Source organism: Grus americana, chromosome 9 (assembly GCF_028858705.1).
Source record: "Grus americana isolate bGruAme1 chromosome 9, bGruAme1.mat, whole genome shotgun sequence".
Lineage (NCBI taxonomy): Eukaryota > Metazoa > Chordata > Aves > Gruiformes > Gruidae > Grus > Grus americana.
Window position 1 is genome coordinate 23575570 of NC_072860.1, and position 19911 is coordinate 23595480.

The 19911-nt window shown below is 39.3% G+C and overlaps 1 protein-coding gene across 1 annotated transcript; it reads right to left on the reverse strand.

The window, feature by feature from the left end:
* Window positions 1-53: 53 nt before the first annotated feature.
* Window positions 54-19550, reverse strand: SKIL (SKI like proto-oncogene). The gene is made up of 7 exons (XM_054835623.1): window positions 19392-19550; window positions 16644-18579; window positions 11691-11788; window positions 10012-10250; window positions 9560-9801; window positions 8240-8464; window positions 54-5204 (listed from the first exon to the last, which is right to left on the reverse strand). Exons 2-7 carry the CDS (start codon window positions 17748-17750, stop codon window positions 5043-5045), a joined length of 2073 nt encoding a protein of 690 aa, XP_054691598.1. The 5' UTR covers window positions 17751-18579; window positions 19392-19550; the 3' UTR covers window positions 54-5042.
* Between the last annotated feature and the right edge of the window lie 361 nt (window positions 19551-19911).

Below are 19911 nucleotides of genomic sequence, written 5' to 3' on the forward strand. Positions count from 1 at the left end.
GTCACATTCAGAAGCCAGCAGTCAAAAATATTACAAAAGCAAGTGCTCTGACATTACAGTTCTTTATTTGTTTTCAAATCCACCATCTATACAGGTATTTACAGGGCATGAAAATGGATAACAGCACAAAATACAATTGAGGTATAAGCTAAGAGCACAGTATGTCATGTTTCAATAAATATAATTCAAAATTTGTAAACTAAGTGACCAGATAGATGCATCTTGTTTACTAAAACCATATAAAATATCTGTTAAATCTCACGTGAGGTAGAGGACAGTTTTGTGTGTCATGTAATGCAACCACAGCAACTCTTAACAAGAAGACTGTACATCATTGGCAAAGTATTAAAAATTGTTGAGCGCGCTGATCGTTTTTCACAGGCTTTTACTACGCTTTCAGAATAATCATTCAACCTGTTGCCTTGAGCTAACACAGACTCTGTCATTTTGCAGCTACTTTCTGTAACGTAAGATAATTATACTGGCATGTCAACATCAATACATACTTTTGAGAGTGAGTATGAAAACACAAAAACAGATTTCGTCAATCACAGAAAGCAACATAATGGCAACAAAATATTTTAGACCAACTTTTTATTATTTCCTAGATGTAGTTACAGTACAGCTGTGCTTTCCTTTAAGTGAGGTATCTATATTTGAAGAAAAAAAATTCAATTGATATTGTTAGCTTTAAGTGATTTTCAAATAGCAAAATTTTATACCCTTTGTTTGCTGTGCTTGATGAAGTGCTTAAAACTCATTTTTCAAGCATTTTCCAACTGAACCACTAACCCTGAAAAAAAATAATTTTCTAAGTAATGGAGACACACTACAAAATTGTTGTGCAATTTGTAAGCAGTAACTGCTTTCACAAAAGCTAAAGAATTGATGGCTTTTTGAAATAGAAATATGCAACCAATAGAAAATTCTACAAGCTTTCTGTAATGAAAACTGATGAATACTCACACTACAAATGTAATGAGCAAAAAGAAAACTGAAATTTGCAGCTTTCTGCTGCTTACTAGTGACAGCTTAAATAAAATCACTGAAATCTCACAAGCACAGATTAACAGGTAGGTGTAATTACGTCTTTTGCTGACTTCACCATGTCATAGAAAACTCTGTTGTGTGGATTAATTACATGAATTAAGTGCAGAAAAAATACAAAGTCGTTATCTTTACTGACAATCAAAATATATACTCTACAAACAAGTGAATTCTAGGAAGCTGACCATGACAGCATTTCAAGGCCAACTTCAGGACTAATGCTAGGAAAGTTTTCAAAAAATTTCATAACACATTCTAGCTATCCCCTCCCCAATATAAAACAAGAACATATGAATAAAACGCCGTGAGTTCTAAAATATGGGCCAAGCCTTATTTTTTCAGGCCACCAGTAGCTTTACGCTCCTGTTCAATTTTTCCTACTTCACTAATTGCATTATGCCTTTCCTATATACAAATGATTTTACACCTAAGCTATTAATATATTAAATATAGAATAAAATTAGTTTAAGAATGTGAAACATAACTACATTTACCTAAATACTCAAGCTAAACAATATGCTTTACAAAAACTAAAACACAGACTTAGTTAAGTTTGGAGATTTAGATAAAAATCTCTTTCGTCTAGGGATACATGGCTACGCTGTGAACAAGGGTGCTTTCAGACTGCCAAAATTTAACTAGAGTTTTACTCTCTAAGCGCATATATTTTCTTGTTCATCAGAGTACACAAAGCATGTGGAAGTTCTCTTCTTCAAAAGTACAGGAGCAAACTAGATATTCACCTTGAATCCTACTGACTTTGTTCCAAAAGGTGCACTAGGCAACTTTGATCTTGGTCTAGGTGTTTAATAATGCAACTTTCAAAATTATGGACAATTTAAGGATTTTTTTTTCCTAAAGGCTTCATGTCACAACTATCTGGGAAAACGACGTCCTGCCTGAAAGATCAGCAAGCAATAACTGAAGGCAAAACAAATAATAGTACATAAAATGAGCATGCTACGACTAAAAGTGAGGACCTCATGACAGAATTAGTTTCTACCGTTAAGTGTGCACTTAAGCGAGGGCCCTTGTGTGCATTCCAAGTTCCTATAGTAGGCTGTAAAATAACCCATTCAATATAACTAGTACAAGGTAGTGAAAAAAGGTTAACATATATTTGTTCTAGAACTTATACAGTATTATTTACAATTTACTAAAAAACCTATCTTTCAAAGACTGTGAACACACAAAATCTATGGCACATTTATGTATACATTATTACTTAAAATCAGTATAAAATTAAGTCTACACATATGAAAATTATGTTATGTCAAGAGCCTGAAAGTAATATTTAAGAATTTTAAGAGGATTACAATAATTTAAAATGCATTCTAACTTTAGATTAACTAAATGGAATATTTACAAAGCTACTTTTAAAGTCATTTTAATAAATGTTCCGTTAGCTTTTTTTCAGCCAGATGTTTTAAAACGTTTAGGCGGCTGTATCTGCAGCTGGAATTGCTAAAACATCATATAGCTGCTCGAGTTCTTCCAAGAGTGAAAATATCAGTACAAATTATGGCCACCAGTATTTTAATAGTCTACAGCATAAACCAGTTAACAGCTGGTTGAGAGACAGTCGAAGTGCTGGCTGAGGCAGAGGAACCCGGGCTGTACCAGTACGCCGCTGCGATTGCCACCGGTGGCAAAAGGGGACATTTTAGCTGAAGTCACATAACATAGACAAGACCCGAATGAAAACGGAATATACAGTATTCTAATATAATAATCCCATGAGGATTCCATACATTCAATGGCTAAGCTATAAATACTGTGGTAAATTAGTTACTGCAGCTGTATTAAATGAGTCTGTACGGCCTTACCTACACTGACAGTCGAACGAGTCTGGTTCAGAACACCGATTCTGAAAAGCAACTAGAAACGGGATCTCTCGATCCTTTGATAACACCGCAGTGAAACTTTTCAGTTTCCCAAGACAGTTATTTTCTTACTCGGCCATCTAGCTAATCCAGCGTAGGTTCTGTCAATCAAGTTGGACTACTTCCAAGCTCCATTCCCTAATAATCACATTTTTGTCAACATTCTTGCCTACTCTCCCTATCGCCATGGTTTTAAGGGTTGTTACAATAAAACATTAATTCAGTTTCTAAAGGAAGTGGTGGATACACAACCAGAATCATTTATAGTCAGCACTTTTCCTTCCAAACCATGCTGCAAAGACAGGCTTTTTCCTTTTCGTTTTGTTTTTTGTAAGCTAAAATTTGGAGATGGAGTTGAAGAAGGGAAAAATGTAATCTGGGTTCTCTTTTCTGATCAACGCTGACAAAAAAATTCTTTCATATTTTTTCATCTAAACTGCTTTAGTCATCAGTGTAAATATGACAAGAGTCCATAAACAAAATTATACACAGCTATCAAAGAATCATCCTATGACTCCGTGACATTTAATTTACCACCTCATTTCTCATTCAATTTAAAGATATGTGCAATTTTATCTTTCTCTGTGATATTCAGTCCTGTTATACCAGTAAAAGAGAAACAAAAAAGAACTCAGAAATTTTCAGTTTTACTAGTTCAGGGGAAAAAAAAAGTCAATGTAGGCTTTTACTAGCGGTTTCATCCAGAATTAACTGAATTATTAAGAGAATAATAAACCTAAGCACCTCAAAACCAGAAGCTAAAGCATAGGTTAAAATTATGTAGTGAAATACTAGAACTACTAAAATATTCCTAGTCATTGCCATAATCAGCTAACAGCTGTCAGCTATATCAAACTTTTTGGAGAGAAGTGCAGAAAAGTATTTCTTCATCCAACTTTGTAGTCATGCGTTTAATCCACTAGGAACCAGACTTCTGAAGTATTCAAACATTATATATACATCAAACAGTAATTCTGTACAATTACACATTTTCAAATGTTATAGCTTAACAAACATGCTGTATTTCTTAATTCATGGTAACGTTACCATGCCATTCAAATACAGAGACTATCAAAATGATTTTCAAAGTGCCATATCTCAGAATTTTAATTTTTAAGCTATTATCGCAATGTCAGTTAAGGCCTGTTCTATGTAATGAAAGAAAAATCCACCAGTTGGCAAGAAGCTCAAAGTGTGGAGGCTTAGGGTACTAAAGAAACTAATATGTATTTTTTAATAAATAATATTTTTCTTGAAAGCATTAGGATCTGAAAACCAGTTAAGTCAAGCTTTCTCGGTTTCTAGAAGGAAAAGCCCCACCTTTAAGTCCTTTATTAATGTTTCTTTCATACCTATTATATAGAAGAAAACAAAAGAAATATGCGAATTTTTAATCTCCGAAGATTCCATTGTAACTTTTTTAAATTTACAAAAAAACCCTAATGTTTTTTTCTTCCAGCATGGCAAGCAAATGCTGGCTCTAAAACTCTTTAGGTTGATAACAAGTTGTTAAATAGAAAATAGCAAAAAGATCAGCTTGACTTCACACAATGAAATGATGGGAAAAATTCACGCTGGTAAATCACTTTTCATGATTAATCATCTATCACCGTGGCAATTTTGAGTATTACCTTACAGGTGAAAAGCTGCCTTGCCTTTCCCCAGTTGGAGAACACATAATTCTCATGGAAATCCAACCTATTTTTCACCTTGAAGAATACAGATTTTTTTTAATGTACTTTTATAACTGGATGTGCAATTGATAGCAAAATAAAGATCACCACATATATTCTAACACACAATGTTAAAAGGTATAGAGTCCTCGAGACTGCATTAGACAGAAACTGGTCACTCTAAATGAAGAGTTTCGTACTTTTCATCGTTTGAGAAAAACACCAGTAGAAATAAATGCAGATTTTCATTGGTTAGGAAAATCTAAAAATGTATACCTATCTATTTATTTATATATATATGTATATCTTCATCTGCACTTGTCTGGGAAATAGAAATCTGTAGAGAATACTTTTTCTTATCACACAGAAACTGCTCATAATTATTTAAAAACCAGAACACCCTGTTTGAAGGACGCAGTCATGCTTCCTCTTCCAACTTCTATTTTCCTTTTCCATTTTTTGAAGATTTCAAGATCTGTAACTTCAATTCCTTTATCATCATCTCTAACTTTTCCCTTGCCTCTCGTTCTTGTCTCAGTTCATCTTGAAGCTCTTGTCTATCTGCCTCTGCATGATCCAATCTCTGTCTCAATTCTGCCAGCTGTAAAATGGAGAGGAGACACAGAGAGGCAGAGCAAATTTTAGCAAACTTATTTGTAAATGTCAACTATTCATTTCAAGATGCCACCGATGACCACCCTACGCATCAGAGAAAAATACTTTGGTTCACCAGTATTTATCAGCTCATCTTCTGCAGTTATCAAGAATTATGCAGTTACCATCTACACAATTAGCAAATGACATCAATATGCAAAGTTGCATAAGCATCATGCTAGAATAAAAAAATGGGAAACTCTAAATTTTAAATACATACAAATTGTAATTATATGAACTGTCACACTAGACCATTTCAATAATACATATAATCTGTTAGGAAGATTGTGATGTCTGCATCAGAGGTTTCACAAATCCCAGAATAAATAGCACTTTTTCATTTCCCACGTTCATTTCTCTTACCTGACAAAATATTACTTCTTTATTTCAAAGCCTGAATGCATTTCTAGAACAATCAAAACCACCAACACTGTTTTCTGATACCCTTTAATATAAATGAAATAGAATTACCAGAAATAAGATTCAGAAAATCTTGAACATAACTGCCTGTGCATTTATGTGTGTGTTCAAATACAAACATGAGTCCATCTGAAAATTTTTGTGACTTATTTTGTGTTTAAACACAGAAATTAAATAAATTTCTCATCTTGCTAGAGTGTCATCAAAACTTATTTACTGTGAGATCTGGAAACATCTGACAATTTTTTTCAAGTGTAGGAAGGTTATTATCAAATTGCTTATATGTATACTACCAGCAGTTAAAACAGGAAGGAGACTGAAAATCTGTTATCTTCTCTGCCATTGATTTAAGGAGTTATTTCTTTCAAAAAGACCTCACAATCTAAAAAAATCCATCTGCCTTTATAATAACAGGTATCTATCCAATCTAAATCATCACTAAGCATACATCTCACTGAAAATGAGGAAGAATGAAAAGAAGAAAAGCATGAAAGCAGCAGGAATATACAGGATCACTGGTGTTCGCCAACTGCTATAAATTGTAGTGCGCAAAGAAACCGCTGTGCTGATTTTAGAGAAACACTGCATTCAGTGGATCTTCATCTCTACTGGTATACTTGGAAATATTTACACAGTTCTTAGCATAATCAGAAATATTTAAGTGTTTCTTAGACAGCAATATTTTGCTTGCAAATTAACGCAAGTCTTCAGACTCCACTACTATGATTAAGTGAACTGTTGCAGTACGATAATGCCCACTGCCTGCATGTTACAGCACGTACTACACAAGCACGTCTCTGGTCGAGTTTTGATTTCCAGCTCTAAGGAAAGGTTCCAGTACTGGTTATACTGCCCTACTGTGATTGACAGGGTAAAGCAACAATTAAACTAGACAATTCAATAAAGAAGTCAAAAAGCGGGAGAAGACACTTAGCGTATCTTCAGACAGGCCTGGAAAGAAGAACAGACATTTAAACAAGTTCCAAATCCCAAATTATTAATTTTGTTTAATGTACAAAGAGGGTTCCTCCCAATCCACGGTTCCCAGAGAGAAAGGGCAGCCTGGCAAATGCTTCAAGAAAACACTGGAGTAAGGCTTTTTTTAAACTCTGTATACATAGCTTGGGGAAGTTATCTTTTGCCAGGACCTCTGTTTAACTCGGGTACTTCTGACAACTGCTTGGAACCTAGGGTCCAAAATCCATTGTAAGATGTGATAAATGGAGAAAAAGGTTCAAATTATATGCTGTGAATAGCCCTACCACACAGGTAATGACAGAGTAAACTTCCATGCAAGGAACGTATTTAGTTTTCAAAGTCTAACTTCAAAAGAAACAACCGACCAATCTCCTTGGGGAACAATCTATGGTTTTTACCCTCTAAAGAAAGTAAGCTACACAAGCCCTATAAAACGTGCTATATGTGATTATCTTCATAAATTAGAACATGCTGTTACTTGCAGTAATAGGGCTTGTACCAGATGTTTAGTAAATCAGGCCTTAGTCAGAGAGGATTATTTCTGGCAGCAAAGGCTAGGAATCTGTGGAGTGGGATGTCATGAAATTAAATTCATGAGAAGGATTTATGATGCTAGTCTCTGCCCTACTCCCCAAAAATACCAAAACCTGTCTCTCAAGTACTGCTTGTTTCTTAGTTTGAGACACTAAGAACAGGAAATATAGACAGCTGTGATCAAATGACCACAAAGCTTTACTGAGCTTAAGTTTCCGATTTCGTTTACTTTAAAAAAAAACTGTGAAGACTAGTTTTCTGTTACACGGTACAAAATACATCAATATACATTTAATCATAACTGCAATTGATTTTGGAAGGGGCATTCCAAGGCTCCCTTGGCATTAACTTGATTTTTTCCAATGAAATGACACGAAGAGCTTCCAACATGAAGAAAGCAATAGTAAAAGTTAAAAAGAAAGATAAAGTTTCTCCATAGGGTTCGACATATGAACCCAAGAGGCAGCAATGGAAGACAAAAATATGATTTTCACTTCCAAGGGAACTCTTGACTAAATGCTTTGATAGAGCACAGAGGGAGGCTCATCAGACAGTGCAGAAGATTCTACCACCAAGGAACAGAAAAAGCAGCAAGGTAGGCTACTAACCTGACAAAAAGGTGGCTGAGAGGTTTGGATTTATTTTTTTTAAACATAAAAGGAAGAAAAAGATTAATAGCTTATTTCTAAAACTAAAATGAGAATGCTTAATACTATAACATGGGCAGGTTTATATACATGAAAAACATGATGTGTTTTAAATGACGATGGAACAGACTTTAAGGTTAATATTTCATCAGTAACATCATGAAAATATCTGAAAAGAAAATCCTGTAACACTTGACAGGCGAAGTGTTTCTCCAAGTTGCATTCTACCTCAGTTTCCATCAAGGGACAGGGAAATAAATATTGCTGTCACCGTGACCTATTTTAGTATTAGTCTATGGAATACGCATGGAGAATATGAAACCTTAAGGTGGCTGAGCAATAGCTTCTCAATTTTCTGATACACTAAATACAGTTCGGTTTGAAAAAAATTTTCCCTTCTCACCTGTGCTGCATATTCAGCTTCTTTGTCTTTTTCTAAATTGGAGTCACAGCTACACTTTTGCTTCATCACTTGGTCCAGTTTCTTCTCCAAGTCTCTCTGCTCAAAATAAAATTCTTCCATTCTTTGAGCATGCTCTGTTTGCAAACATTCAAGTTCTTTTTGTAAATTCTGCTGCTCTTCAGTTAATTCTTTCATAGCTTTAGAGTTGCTTAACATTTCCACTTCCTGTCAAGAAAAATCATGATCACATACACATTAATTCTAAGACCAGAAAAGTGAAAAACTGAATTTAAATGTGTATCTGGAAACAATGAGGCCAAAAAGAGCACATTTATCTACCAACAACAATAGCCTGATTTTGTAGTACTCGTCTACTTAACGGTGGTAGCCTGGAATTCTGTAGCAAGCATTTCAATATAAAGAAATGATTTATACTTTCAGGCACACAGAGCTTCCAGAAACAAGATTCACAACTTCCAGCAGTGAACCTCAGAAAGCAGCAGCACTGATTTACTAAAATATGCTTTGAAGATGAAAGAAGTGTATTATCAGAAAACAGAGTAAATTTGTTTGATTTTTCTACTAGCATTTGGATATTTTTTAAAGTCTTAATTTTTTTTAACTTATCTACAAGCTTTACCTCCAACAGCAGAACAACTTAAAAGTAGCAGCTCTAGGGCCCTATCTGAGCTCATAGATTCTGAGCTTAATGTTAAATAAAATGAAATAAAAAATTAGGTCTGGTCTATGAATGTAAGAAGCAAAGACAGTATTTACCTTAATGCAGAAAACAGAAATGAGGCAAAATCACAAGTGAACACTAGCTTCTAATGTCATCCATTACTAAGAGACTAATAAAATCCCCCTAAAACCAAGAGCTTATCAAATAGAAATAGGAAGGTGGTTTGTTTTTTTTTAATACAGGGCAGTGATAAGACCATTTCTAGAATACTGATGTCCACATCTTTAAAATCCTGAAAACTGAGAAGTTTTAGAGGATTTAAACTATATTTGCCAAAATAACTTAAATGTTTGGAAAACATTTTGAAGTGAAAGTAGTTTTCATTTGGATAAAATAGACAAAGGAGCTGCTTGAACACAGTAGCTGCAAACCAAAAAGACACCAATTATTAGTGGATTCAAACCTAATGAGCATAAGGGATATTAAGGATTTGGTGTCTGGATTCAAGCTGGGGGAAACTTATCTGTGTGTTTTGGTGTTTCTAAATGAATGTAATCCGTGACATTGATTCTAGAACCAAGAAGTTAACGTCAGTTTTCCGGTGACAAAAGTGAAAAGCACTCAGACTGGCACTGTACCATTTGAAGCTGCTGTTTCCTCCGCAAAATGGTGTTTAGTTTTTCTTGCTGTTTGATATAGGTTTTCATTACTTCTTCCATGATCCTTCCCTTGTCATCTTCACAACTGATGTCCTTCATGAGAGTGGGGGACAAGGTTCGCACATCGTTACCTACTTCAACACGGCTAGAGTCTCTAGTGAGTTTGGAAGAAACACGTTCAGATTTCCCACCTCTTGCAGAACGAGTTGGTACAGGTGAATCTATAGAGAAAAGAAGAACACAGCATAATAATCACAGAAAATTAAACTTTCAGAATGAAAAAAATGCAAAGAATATAGAAGATTATAAAAATGTCAAAATAATTTTTTGAAAATTGAAGTGACATCACAAAATACTAGGTTGGCATTGAGCTTTCAAAAATTAGATGGTATAAACAGTGAAAAGACTTCAACATAATTTTCACTACTCACCTAAATGTTTATGCTGCTCCATGCCAGTTTTCAAGTCAATTTTTTCCTGTTCTTCAAGAGAAAGCTCTGGATAGGAGGCAGCTTTTTTGTGCTTTCCGCTACTGAGTTTCTTCTCTGACTGTCCAGGTGAGGATTTAATTACTTCTGAAGCTTTGACTGTTGTTTTTGCAACATCCTTATATTGTGATGTAAGAGAGACGTTTGGGGCAACCACTTTATCACACATATAAAGGTAGTAACTGAAATAGCAGAACAGTAAAATTAAGAATGAAAAGTAAAGCATAATAAATGATGACTGGTAGACAGCAGTAAGTTAAATTCAACATGATTTCAAACTGTAAAATTTCAATGAAGAATAAGCACGTCCTTTTTAAATTTTTCCTATGCAAAAGGAAATCCTAATGACCCACTTAATCTTTGCTGAGCAGATTATCTAGATAAGGTTTTGAGACTATCAACCAAGAGGATTTCTCAAAAATGGCTGATTAAAAAAAAAAAAAATAGAAAATCACATGAAGTCTTCATCTAAAAACAAAGAGTGAAATTAGAATGCCACTGAATCCAGACTCTAGCATTTTCATAATCCTTATATTAGCAACGGAGGATGAGAGAAGTGATTGGTGAAGTCGAAAGGAGCATATCACTCTTTAAATAGCAAAGCTGTGTACTGACGGCATTGGGGCATGTCTGAGACCAATGCTGGACCTTCCTTCCCACATATATTGAACAATCTGTCTGGATTTTCACAGCTCCTGGACTCCTGGGAGCATCCTTCTGTACCGCTCTAACCTAGCCACTCAGCTTTTGTCTAGAACAGAGGGAAAAGAGTGCCAGATGTGTTAAGGTCAGTGCCAGAATAATCAGTGTTACAATGCTGGAGTTAACACTGCTGCCTTCAACATTTCCCTTTCTCCTAGTTCTGAAGGAGGGCAGCGATAAAAACAACAAACTGAGGGGCCATAACAGAAGTTCCACCATTCATGTGTTTGCATGGGAACTAGTTCGATGCATGTGTGTTGCTTTGATGCAAGCCACTAATCAAAAGAGTCTGATCTCACCCATATACAGTAAATGCATAACCACATGGGGATGAGGGTAAGAGGTCCGTCAAGAAAAACTGTTTCCCTCGTTGATGCAGATGACAAACTTTGTACTATGTTAAGGAAATGCACTCAGTTTCTAAAACCAGGAAACTAATCAACAGGAAACTAATACAATTCGCCGTAGCCATTGCTGCAGTGTGGAAGAAAGCCTTCAAACACCTTTTATAAGTCTTTTTTAAAAGGAAATTAAGTTGCACTCATGGTAAACAGGCCCTATGCAGCTTTCCACATGTATGCATTGTAATAAAACATGAAACATTAAAAATTACCTTCTGTCATTTCTACTCTGAAAAGGGAAATTGTACTTACATTTCAATTGTATTGCCTACTGAAGAACACTCACAGATCGCAGCTTGAGTCCTGTACCAAAACCCACTCATAAGCAGTTCATTAATATTTACACTAATAAATGCATAAAAAGTTATTGTTCAATTATTCCTGTGTGATCCCTTAGAGTTTTTCTAACAGTTCAGGTTGCAAGTACAGTTTTTTCAGTTTGAATTATCTTAGAATAGCCAAAATATTTAAATACTTGTACATACAGTGCTTATACCTCTACACAGGAAATTCAGTTACCTGGGATGGAAAAAGGAGGATGGTTGCGGATCAGTTTCTGCTTCTTGCTTTATAACCGGATACCACTGCGATAATTCCAGGCTCTGCTGTGAATCTGCCTAAAGAAAAGAAAATAAATTGGTAATTGGAAGATGGGTACATGTTATTTACATTTTCATAAACACTCCTCAGTGGAGTGGCATTTACATCGTTAATACATGCACACCAGAAAAACTGGGGTACTGGAAAATGGAGTGTCTTTGGCAGAGACGCAGGGTGATGCAAGCCACAGAAGTGTCTTTGATGTCCAATTTCCCATTACAGGCAAAGTAGGAAGAAAATTAAAATAAAATCTCTTTACAAACCTATTATAAAAGCTCTGTGAGTTTCCAGAACTCTGTCAGAGGCATGCTAAAAACGTTTGGGAGAAACAGAAAGCAGAAACTAGGATTCCCAAAAGGTTGTAGGAGCCTTTTGCAATAAACTATCCACGCGATAGTAAGCACTTGCCAGAAACTTTATTACAAAATAAAACCTGTGAATAAAATGGAACAATTACTGGTGTTCCAGAGACAGAACTTTTCTTTAGTTGTCACGAATTTTTATTGCAAAAGTGGGCAAAGCTGCTGCAGTAACATGACAACTCCATTTCCTTCTCAGTAAGAAGCAAAATTAATTCAGGAGCATCAGAATAGATCATCTTAAAAAACTTCTGTGCATTTTGTATTTGGTTAGCAATTCTTGTTCTGTTTGTCTCAAGAAACATTTTTGGAATTACTCTTTAGTCAAAGTTACTGGTGATACTTGGTGCTCCACTGCAAAGGTACTATTAATTTCAAGTGAAAGGCGTCTCATCATATATTTAAACAAGACTCGTAGCTAAGAAATTGATTCTTAATTTCATTGTATTAAAATAGCCTTGGGAAGCAGGTTTTTAGGTAGGGCGTGGTTAGTTGACCCCAGCCAGCAACCAAGCACCCACGCAGCTGCTCCCTCACCACCCCCTGCAGGGTAGGCACAAAAGCAAGAAAGCTCACAGGTCCAGATAAAGACAGTTTAATAGCTGAAGGAAAGAAAAAAAAAAACCCAATCACCAAGTGAAGGAAAGGATATCGCTCACCACCTCCCTAGGTAGACTGATGCCCAGCCAGTCTCTGAACATCATCCACCCTGGATGCCAAAACTCCCTTTCTTGTTCTTCTACTGCATTTTTTTTTTCCTGACCATGACATTACATGGTATGGAACATCTCCTTGACAATTTAGGCCAGCTGTCCTGGTTGCGTCCCCTGCCCACCTCTTGCCCACCCCCAGCCTCCTCGCTGCAGGGGCCAAGCATGAAACAGAGAAGGCACTGACACTGTGGAAGGAAGCACTGTTCAGCGGCAGCCAGAGCACTGGTGTGCTGCCAACACTGTTTTAGCCACAAATCCAAAGCACAGCACCACACAGGCTGCTATGAAGAAAGTTAACACCATTCCAGCCAGACCCAGTACCTTTGGGAAGTTGCTCAATTAATTAAAAAAAAAAAAAGCCTATAAAGCTAAAAAAAAATCGTACTATACTGAAAGCTTCACCTAGCATTCTAGTATCTTCACAATTTCTTGTGTACAAGACATCAGAAAAGTTTACATTTACACACCCTGAAATAAAGTGTCACAGAGAGTACCCAATTACCCAGGTGTGGCTTGTACCAAAGTCTGCAGAATCAAATGCCACTTGATCATGAGAGAGACCAAATCCCATCTACAATATTCTGGTCAAAACTTCCAGCCCACTAAATTCAGCTCTAGCAATGAAACTGAAATTTAACTCCACCCCTGCAGTTCTTCAAATCAGTTCCAACGCAGATAGAAAGGAGGGAGGGTACAAGGAAGCTCCAGAAGAGTAAATTCATAATCAAGCCTTTAAATAATAAAGATTTGAAATATAGCAAATAATCTCTAGAAAAATGGCCTCATCCTGACACTTGTCAAGTTTTTTCTACTATTCAGATCATTCCAATAATTTAAATAATGTACATGTATTCTTCTACTTACATTACAGCTAGTACACAGTAATCCAATTTTAACTTCTGATTCATATCTTCTCCACATTTTAGGACTCACATTTTAACATGTTTACAAATGAAATTATGTATGAAGTAATCTGTATTTTTGAGTTATTAGGTCAGATTTTTACATTCAAATGGAAACCAACTGTACTGTCTACCCATTAGCGTGCATTTTACAAATGAATTACGTAACTTGCAATCAAATTTTTACTTAGGAAAGAAAATGAAAGGTAATCATAAATAAACATGAAGTCTTTTTCTAACATGATTACTTCCTCATCATCTAGGTTAATAAAATAGAGATAAGGCATCTACTTCAATCTCTACATGTGTATTTCATTACCAATCAGTTTACTTCAGATGCTCTTAAATAATTCTATAAATGCAATATATCCAAGTAAATTTAAAATTGAATGACTTCTGCCTAAGCTGTTTGAAAAGGCTACAAGAAAAATATGACTTCTTTTTCTTCTAAAGCTAGTTGTACAAAGGTGTTAATAAAAACAAATATAGATAAGTAGTGGTTTCAGCCTAATCATTAAGCCAGTAGTCTTAGCAGAGATGGGATTTACAAAAATACTCAGAAGAAATGTTAACTCTCCACACTGCGAGCTTTTCCCCATGCATGGTGACCAACTCAAGGACATAGTCTGAGAAGCAAGACAAGGTTTTAGTGCAGAGCAATTATCAGAAAGCGTCGCAAAGTCAAAGGGAATGAGGGTCTGACAGCACAGAGATCAGCAGAGACTCAGTGACAGCTGTTCCCATGAAGAGCAGGTGGATGTTACATTGCAGAGTCTAGAACTCAACGGAAAATGAGAAACTCAGTGACAATCAAATATACAGCTTGCAGCTTTCTTATTAGCACAAAGAACAGAAAGGAACTAACCTTGTGAGTACATTGTCTGCTCTTAAAATATTAAAAGCAAAAGCTTATTTGCACTGTGAGGTGAAACACTAAGGAGAAAGGCAAGGCACAGGATCTAGGATGCTCCAAAGGCTATGGGATTTAATTAAAAATTTATTATTACTGGATGGATAAACACCTAGCCAAGGGCAACTGTTCTTCCTGGGCCCTCCAAGATCACCTCAAAGATGCATCGGCACTTCTGAGGACTGACTCAGCAAAGGTGGTAAGAAGGTGACAGAACAGCAAACGGAACATCCTGCAAATAAATTTCCCTGGGAGTATAAGAAAAGGGAATGTCTACATGTTGTACCTAATACCTGTCTCACACCACAGAAAGGAGAGAAAGAAAAGACAACTGAAGCAGCCCAAGGTTTCCCAGGAGAAGGAAACGGAGACTGTGCTCCAACACTCGGCTATTAAACTCTTCTAATGTTTTCTCCTTTCTAGAAGAATATCCATGAGACACAAAAAAAAAAAAAACCCAACAGAAAAAGAACCCTCACCCACCATTTTATCTTTGTTCAAGTTTTCACAGTTTCTCTCTCATTCTGACTTCATATGCTTTGTAAGAAAGAACTATACAGGTCTGCAACAGAAGACTCCAGAAAGTTTTTGTATGTCATTTGCACCAATCCAGTCCAAATTACTGTTAGTGCTAATTTCAGCTGGTTTCCTCATCTGTACGCATGAAACTGAAAGATCTTGCGGTCTGAAATCTGCTACTGTGAAAAGGGAAGTAGCACTATAGGTATAAATATGGAAGACTATTTTCACCACGCTGTAGTTTATTACCTACAGTGGCTTTGCAAGGATCAAGACTGCCAAGTCTCCTTGCCATGAACTTACCTGCAACTTCAACTAATTCAGCATGTGGAAGCACGCCATATTGCAGACATTCATGGAAAATTTCTGCTAAAATCCCTTACTGTAGGCTGGCGCAACTGCAAAAATACCTGTTACTGCAGTAAGCCTTTCTGCAATACGAACTTATTGGAAGTTTATGCTGACAGCTGTCAGCTTATAGCACACCTTTTTGGGCTCTATCACCTGGACTGTTCTTCCCTCTATTTTGAAATCCACCAGAAAATATCCAACAGGCAAAATGGATACATAATCACACCAGCAGCCATCAGACATATAAATGCCAAATACACTGAAAAGAAACATAGCAGTGGGGTAGGAAGCATTAAAAAATGACAAGTTTAAATTATACCCCAAAAACCGTACATTCTATGAACTGAAACATCTATGATGTTCAGTATTTATCTGTTGTTTGTCTTATTTAAAGTAGAAGCTCTCTAAGGGAAAAATAAGCTCTGTATTTTTGAACCACAGTGCAGACTTGCAGCAGTATTTTAGGAAAAAATACGATGGCTATTATTAACCATTGTCAAGATACCGGCCTACGGCTCATTACTTGGGTTGCTTAAAACCCCCTCTTCTTGGCATATTTCTCTATACAACCAGTTTAAACAGAAAGCTATTGCTGAACAAGCAGACTTCGGGCTTCTAAACAGCAACTTATCAATGCACCACTGCCCATCATGAGATGGCTGGTCAGCAAGCCAGGTCGCCATATACCACATGTGTGCCTGCTGGAGTAAACATAATAAATGAAGAATTAATTTGTAATACTTGATTTTCAAGCTCCTTTCTGCTTTGCTCAGCTGCTGCAACACACACCACATAAAATGTACTCAAAGGTCAAATAGGAGAATGAAAATTTCCACAATAGCTCTGAATTTTCCAGCAACTGCATACTTCAGAACAGAACAAGAACCAACAAAGCCAAACCAGCTCGCATAAAGTTACCTACAGCCCAAAGAGGAAAGAAATTACTGCACCTTTTAATGAGAAATGTATTTCCATGGTGAAGCTCTCTCACAAACTTAACTTAGGCTTGATTTGACAAGCATTCCCATTTACAAAAGGCAAGCAACGTGCTTCCAAAACAAGTATCTACGTGTGAGCAGAAAGAGACTTGGGAGTTTTACAAGAGTATGTGAACTTACTTTGGACCGAGTTCTTTTCTGATTTTTCTCGCTAAATTTCTCCTTCATTTCCTCCAAGAGATGCTTCAGTTCCCGCTCCTCCGACGTTCCTAAGTATTTTTGGTTAATATGCAGGTAGCAGTGCCACTTGGCCGATTCAAATCCCCAGTGGCAGGTCCTCTTGTCTGGGGATCTGTGTGAATGCATCACAAATGTCTGGGGTGAGAACATCCCATAGCACTCTAAACACTGGATACACGGGTCATCTGGTGCAAGGTAGAACTGAGGTGCAAACAACCCCTGGCACTTGCCCAGGCATTCATGCTCTACTTCAAAGGCACTGCCAGTCTCTTTCAATTGGGCCAAGGTGTTCTTACCAGGGAGAAAACTACCATTTTGTGGAAAAGTGCGAGGACGTAGTAAAGCATTGCATAGTCTCTGAGCATCAGTCAGTGTAATTAGCCCACAGGACGGAGCGTTAAATGGAAGAATTCCCAAAACCTTTAGAATATGAAGCTGGTCGGAAGTGCACCTTGAGCAGTATATATACAGTTCATCACACACCGTATTGATCTGTTGCAAGGAAAAGTCTCGGAGAACTGAATTCAACACTTGAGGAAGGCAAAGTCTTTTTTCTCCTCCAACTTTAAAACAAGAGATAGATTCCCCCTCCAGCAGAGTCTGGGTGAGTTCTGTGGAGCTGTCTGGAGGAATGAGAAGTGGACCAGAAAGTATTTGCGGCGATGGAAGAGGCAAGAAGACGGTGGGTGACATACTTTCCTGGGAATAACGAGCTGAAAAAGCTGCTGGTCCACCCAGCGAACTCTGGCTGCTCAAGTGGAACTGTGCCAACGTGTGTTTCAAACCCGGATTTAAATTCAAAGGCTCAGATAGTGAAGTACTGTTTGGCTTGGCGGTTTCCCCATCAGCCTCCACAGCCGTTTCGTCATATTCATCCAAGTTCTCCTTCTTTATTGTTGGCAATTTATTTATTACAACTCGTACTTTGCTATTTACGTGCATTTCTGTCATTGCTTTTTTTAATGGAGGACTCCCATCCTCTTGGATCCCACTCCTTTTTTGGTCTGAAACTAGACCTAAAGGGAAGTGTATTTGTGGGTTTTCCATCGCTAAACACCAGAACTTTAATTAAGTAAGTACTGAATGTGCATTTTCCTGCTTGTTCATATAAAAAAAAAAAAATTCAAGTGATCTTGATTATCTCAGGCACACCACGTTTTGCACTCCCTTCAGTAAAATGTTACTTCTGCTGCCTCCAACAGTAAAAACTGTAATCCATTTTGCATGCAATATCATAAAATTAATAATGGAGAGGTTAAACAATATTATTTTTTAGTTTTATAGTTATTTGTTCAATTTTCTCATATAAAAACCCCACTGCAATACGTATACAAAAGGCTTTTCTTCATACCCTACCCGCTATTTTACACAGCAATCTCGTACAGCGATTTAGTAAAAACCGATTGAGTTGATGCAAGAGTGTCCATCCTTGATTTTTTTTCTTTAAAAAATATGCTGTCTTTTCAAATAAGTCTCTATTTAAATATTAAAATAGAAAAATGGTCTCAGTTTGAAGAATGTTGATCTTAACTGATCCAAAAACGTAGTTTAAGTTGTGTGAAAATTTTATTCAGCACTTTCAGTTCTAGGAGATCAAACACAATCTTAAGGGCTTGCTTTATTGTGCTGCCAACTTTATGATTTCACCACCACCACACGAGTTACTATGGTAGTTCACAAATAAATCCCCAAATGAAGGCTGATCCAGATCGCCGGCAAAAACTGATCGTCCCTAGAGAGTCACCTTTAGCACAGATGTCACTGGTATGCGTCAGAATTTTCCCACCCCAAGATATTAGTAATAGAGGTAAGATCCAGGCCATCGGCTAATTTCATGTCTTGTGCTAACAGAGTTCTGTCAGTCTTTCCAGATAACCTGTGAAAAGAGAAAGAGGTCGGTCATAAGCGATCCCAAAACGTGAGTTTGCCATGTCAAAGGAGGGACGCGTTTCCCAGTTAATGACGAAACATGGGTGTGCAGGGAGCTTTCCTTCAGAGCCCCAAGCCCCGAACAACCCCCGGCAGATGGGTGAAGCTGGCGGCAGCAGACAACTCCCGAAGCGCTGCATTCACCGCCCGGCGAGCCGCGGGCGGGCTGGGCGCGGGGAGCGGCACCGGAGCGGCTCTCTCACGGCGCGCACACCCGGGAAGGACGGGGTCGGCGGAAAGAGGAGGGCCGCTCTCCATCCCCTCTGCCCGGCAACCGGCCGCTCGCCCCGCAGCCCCTTCCCGGAAGGGCCCGGGACGCCGCATCCCGCCGCTCGCACCCTCCTCCCCGCGCCGTGACTCACCTCAGCCCCGCCGGCACCGCTCCGGGCAGGGCTCGCCTCACCCCCTCCCCCTCCCGTGCCCGCCGCCGGTCTCGCCCCTCCGCCCTGCCCGGCTCCCCGGGGGCGCAGCCCGCCCCACGCCGCCGTCCCCGCGCCGCTCCGCCGCCTCGGTCCCTCCGCGTCCCCCTCTGCCCACCGCCTCCGCGCTATGCCCGCCCGCACCCCCCTTCCCCCAGCCCGCCGCCGCCGCCGTTCCCTCCCCCCGGGGCGGCGCGCCCCTCCCCCCCAGCCCCATCCCCCTCAGGCGCTCCTGCCCCTCCCCCACCGCGGGGCCGCTCCCGCCCCTCCCCCACAAGCCCCGTCCGTCCGTCCGTCCGTCCCCCAGCCCCAGCTCCCCGGTAACTCCCCGGTTCCTCACCCGGCGCCGCGGCGGCTCCGACAGCCCGGGGAACGGAACAGGCGCCGCGCACGCACCGCCCACCCGTGACCTCACTGCGGAGACGGCGGCGGCGGCGGCAGAGACAGCCACGGAGACGGAGACGGCGGCGCGCGGGCACGAACCCGCCGGCGGCGCGCGCCGCCCCCGCCCCCTGCCGCCGCCGCAGCCCCGCCCACTGTCTGGGGCAGCGGCGGGAGCGGCCGCCCCTCCCCCGCCCGCCGCCGCCGCCGCCGCCTCAGCGTCGGGAAACCCTCCCCCAGCCCAGCCCCCCCGCCGCCTCGACAGGAAAAGGGCGAAATAAAAACCCAGAGGGGGAAAAAAAAAAAAAGTGTTATTTCTGACCTAGCCCCGGGCCGCCCCGTCGCCTGTGCTCCGCCGCTGGAGCCCGAGAGGGCGTGCGGGGCCGGCAGAGGCGGCGGGGAGCGCCCAGGCGGCGTCGCTGCTGAGGCCGGCGGGTGGCGAGGCGCTGAGGGCCGGGGCCCGGAGCGGCACCTGGGGC

Bases quoted from the DNA above. Each gene is read 5' to 3' on its own strand.
- SKIL (XM_054835623.1), bottom strand. From the start codon at position 17,750: ATGGAAAACCCACAAATACACTTCCCTTTAGGTCTAGTTTCAGACCAA. The intron at 11,789-16,643 runs GTAAGTTCACAT...TCTTTTCTTTAG, and splicing joins AGAAAAGAACTCGGTCCAAA to GCAGATTCACAGCAGAGCCT. The intron at 9,802-10,011 runs GTGAGTAGTGAA...TTTTCTCTATAG, and splicing joins GGAGCAGCATAAACATTTAG to ATTCACCTGTACCAACTCGT.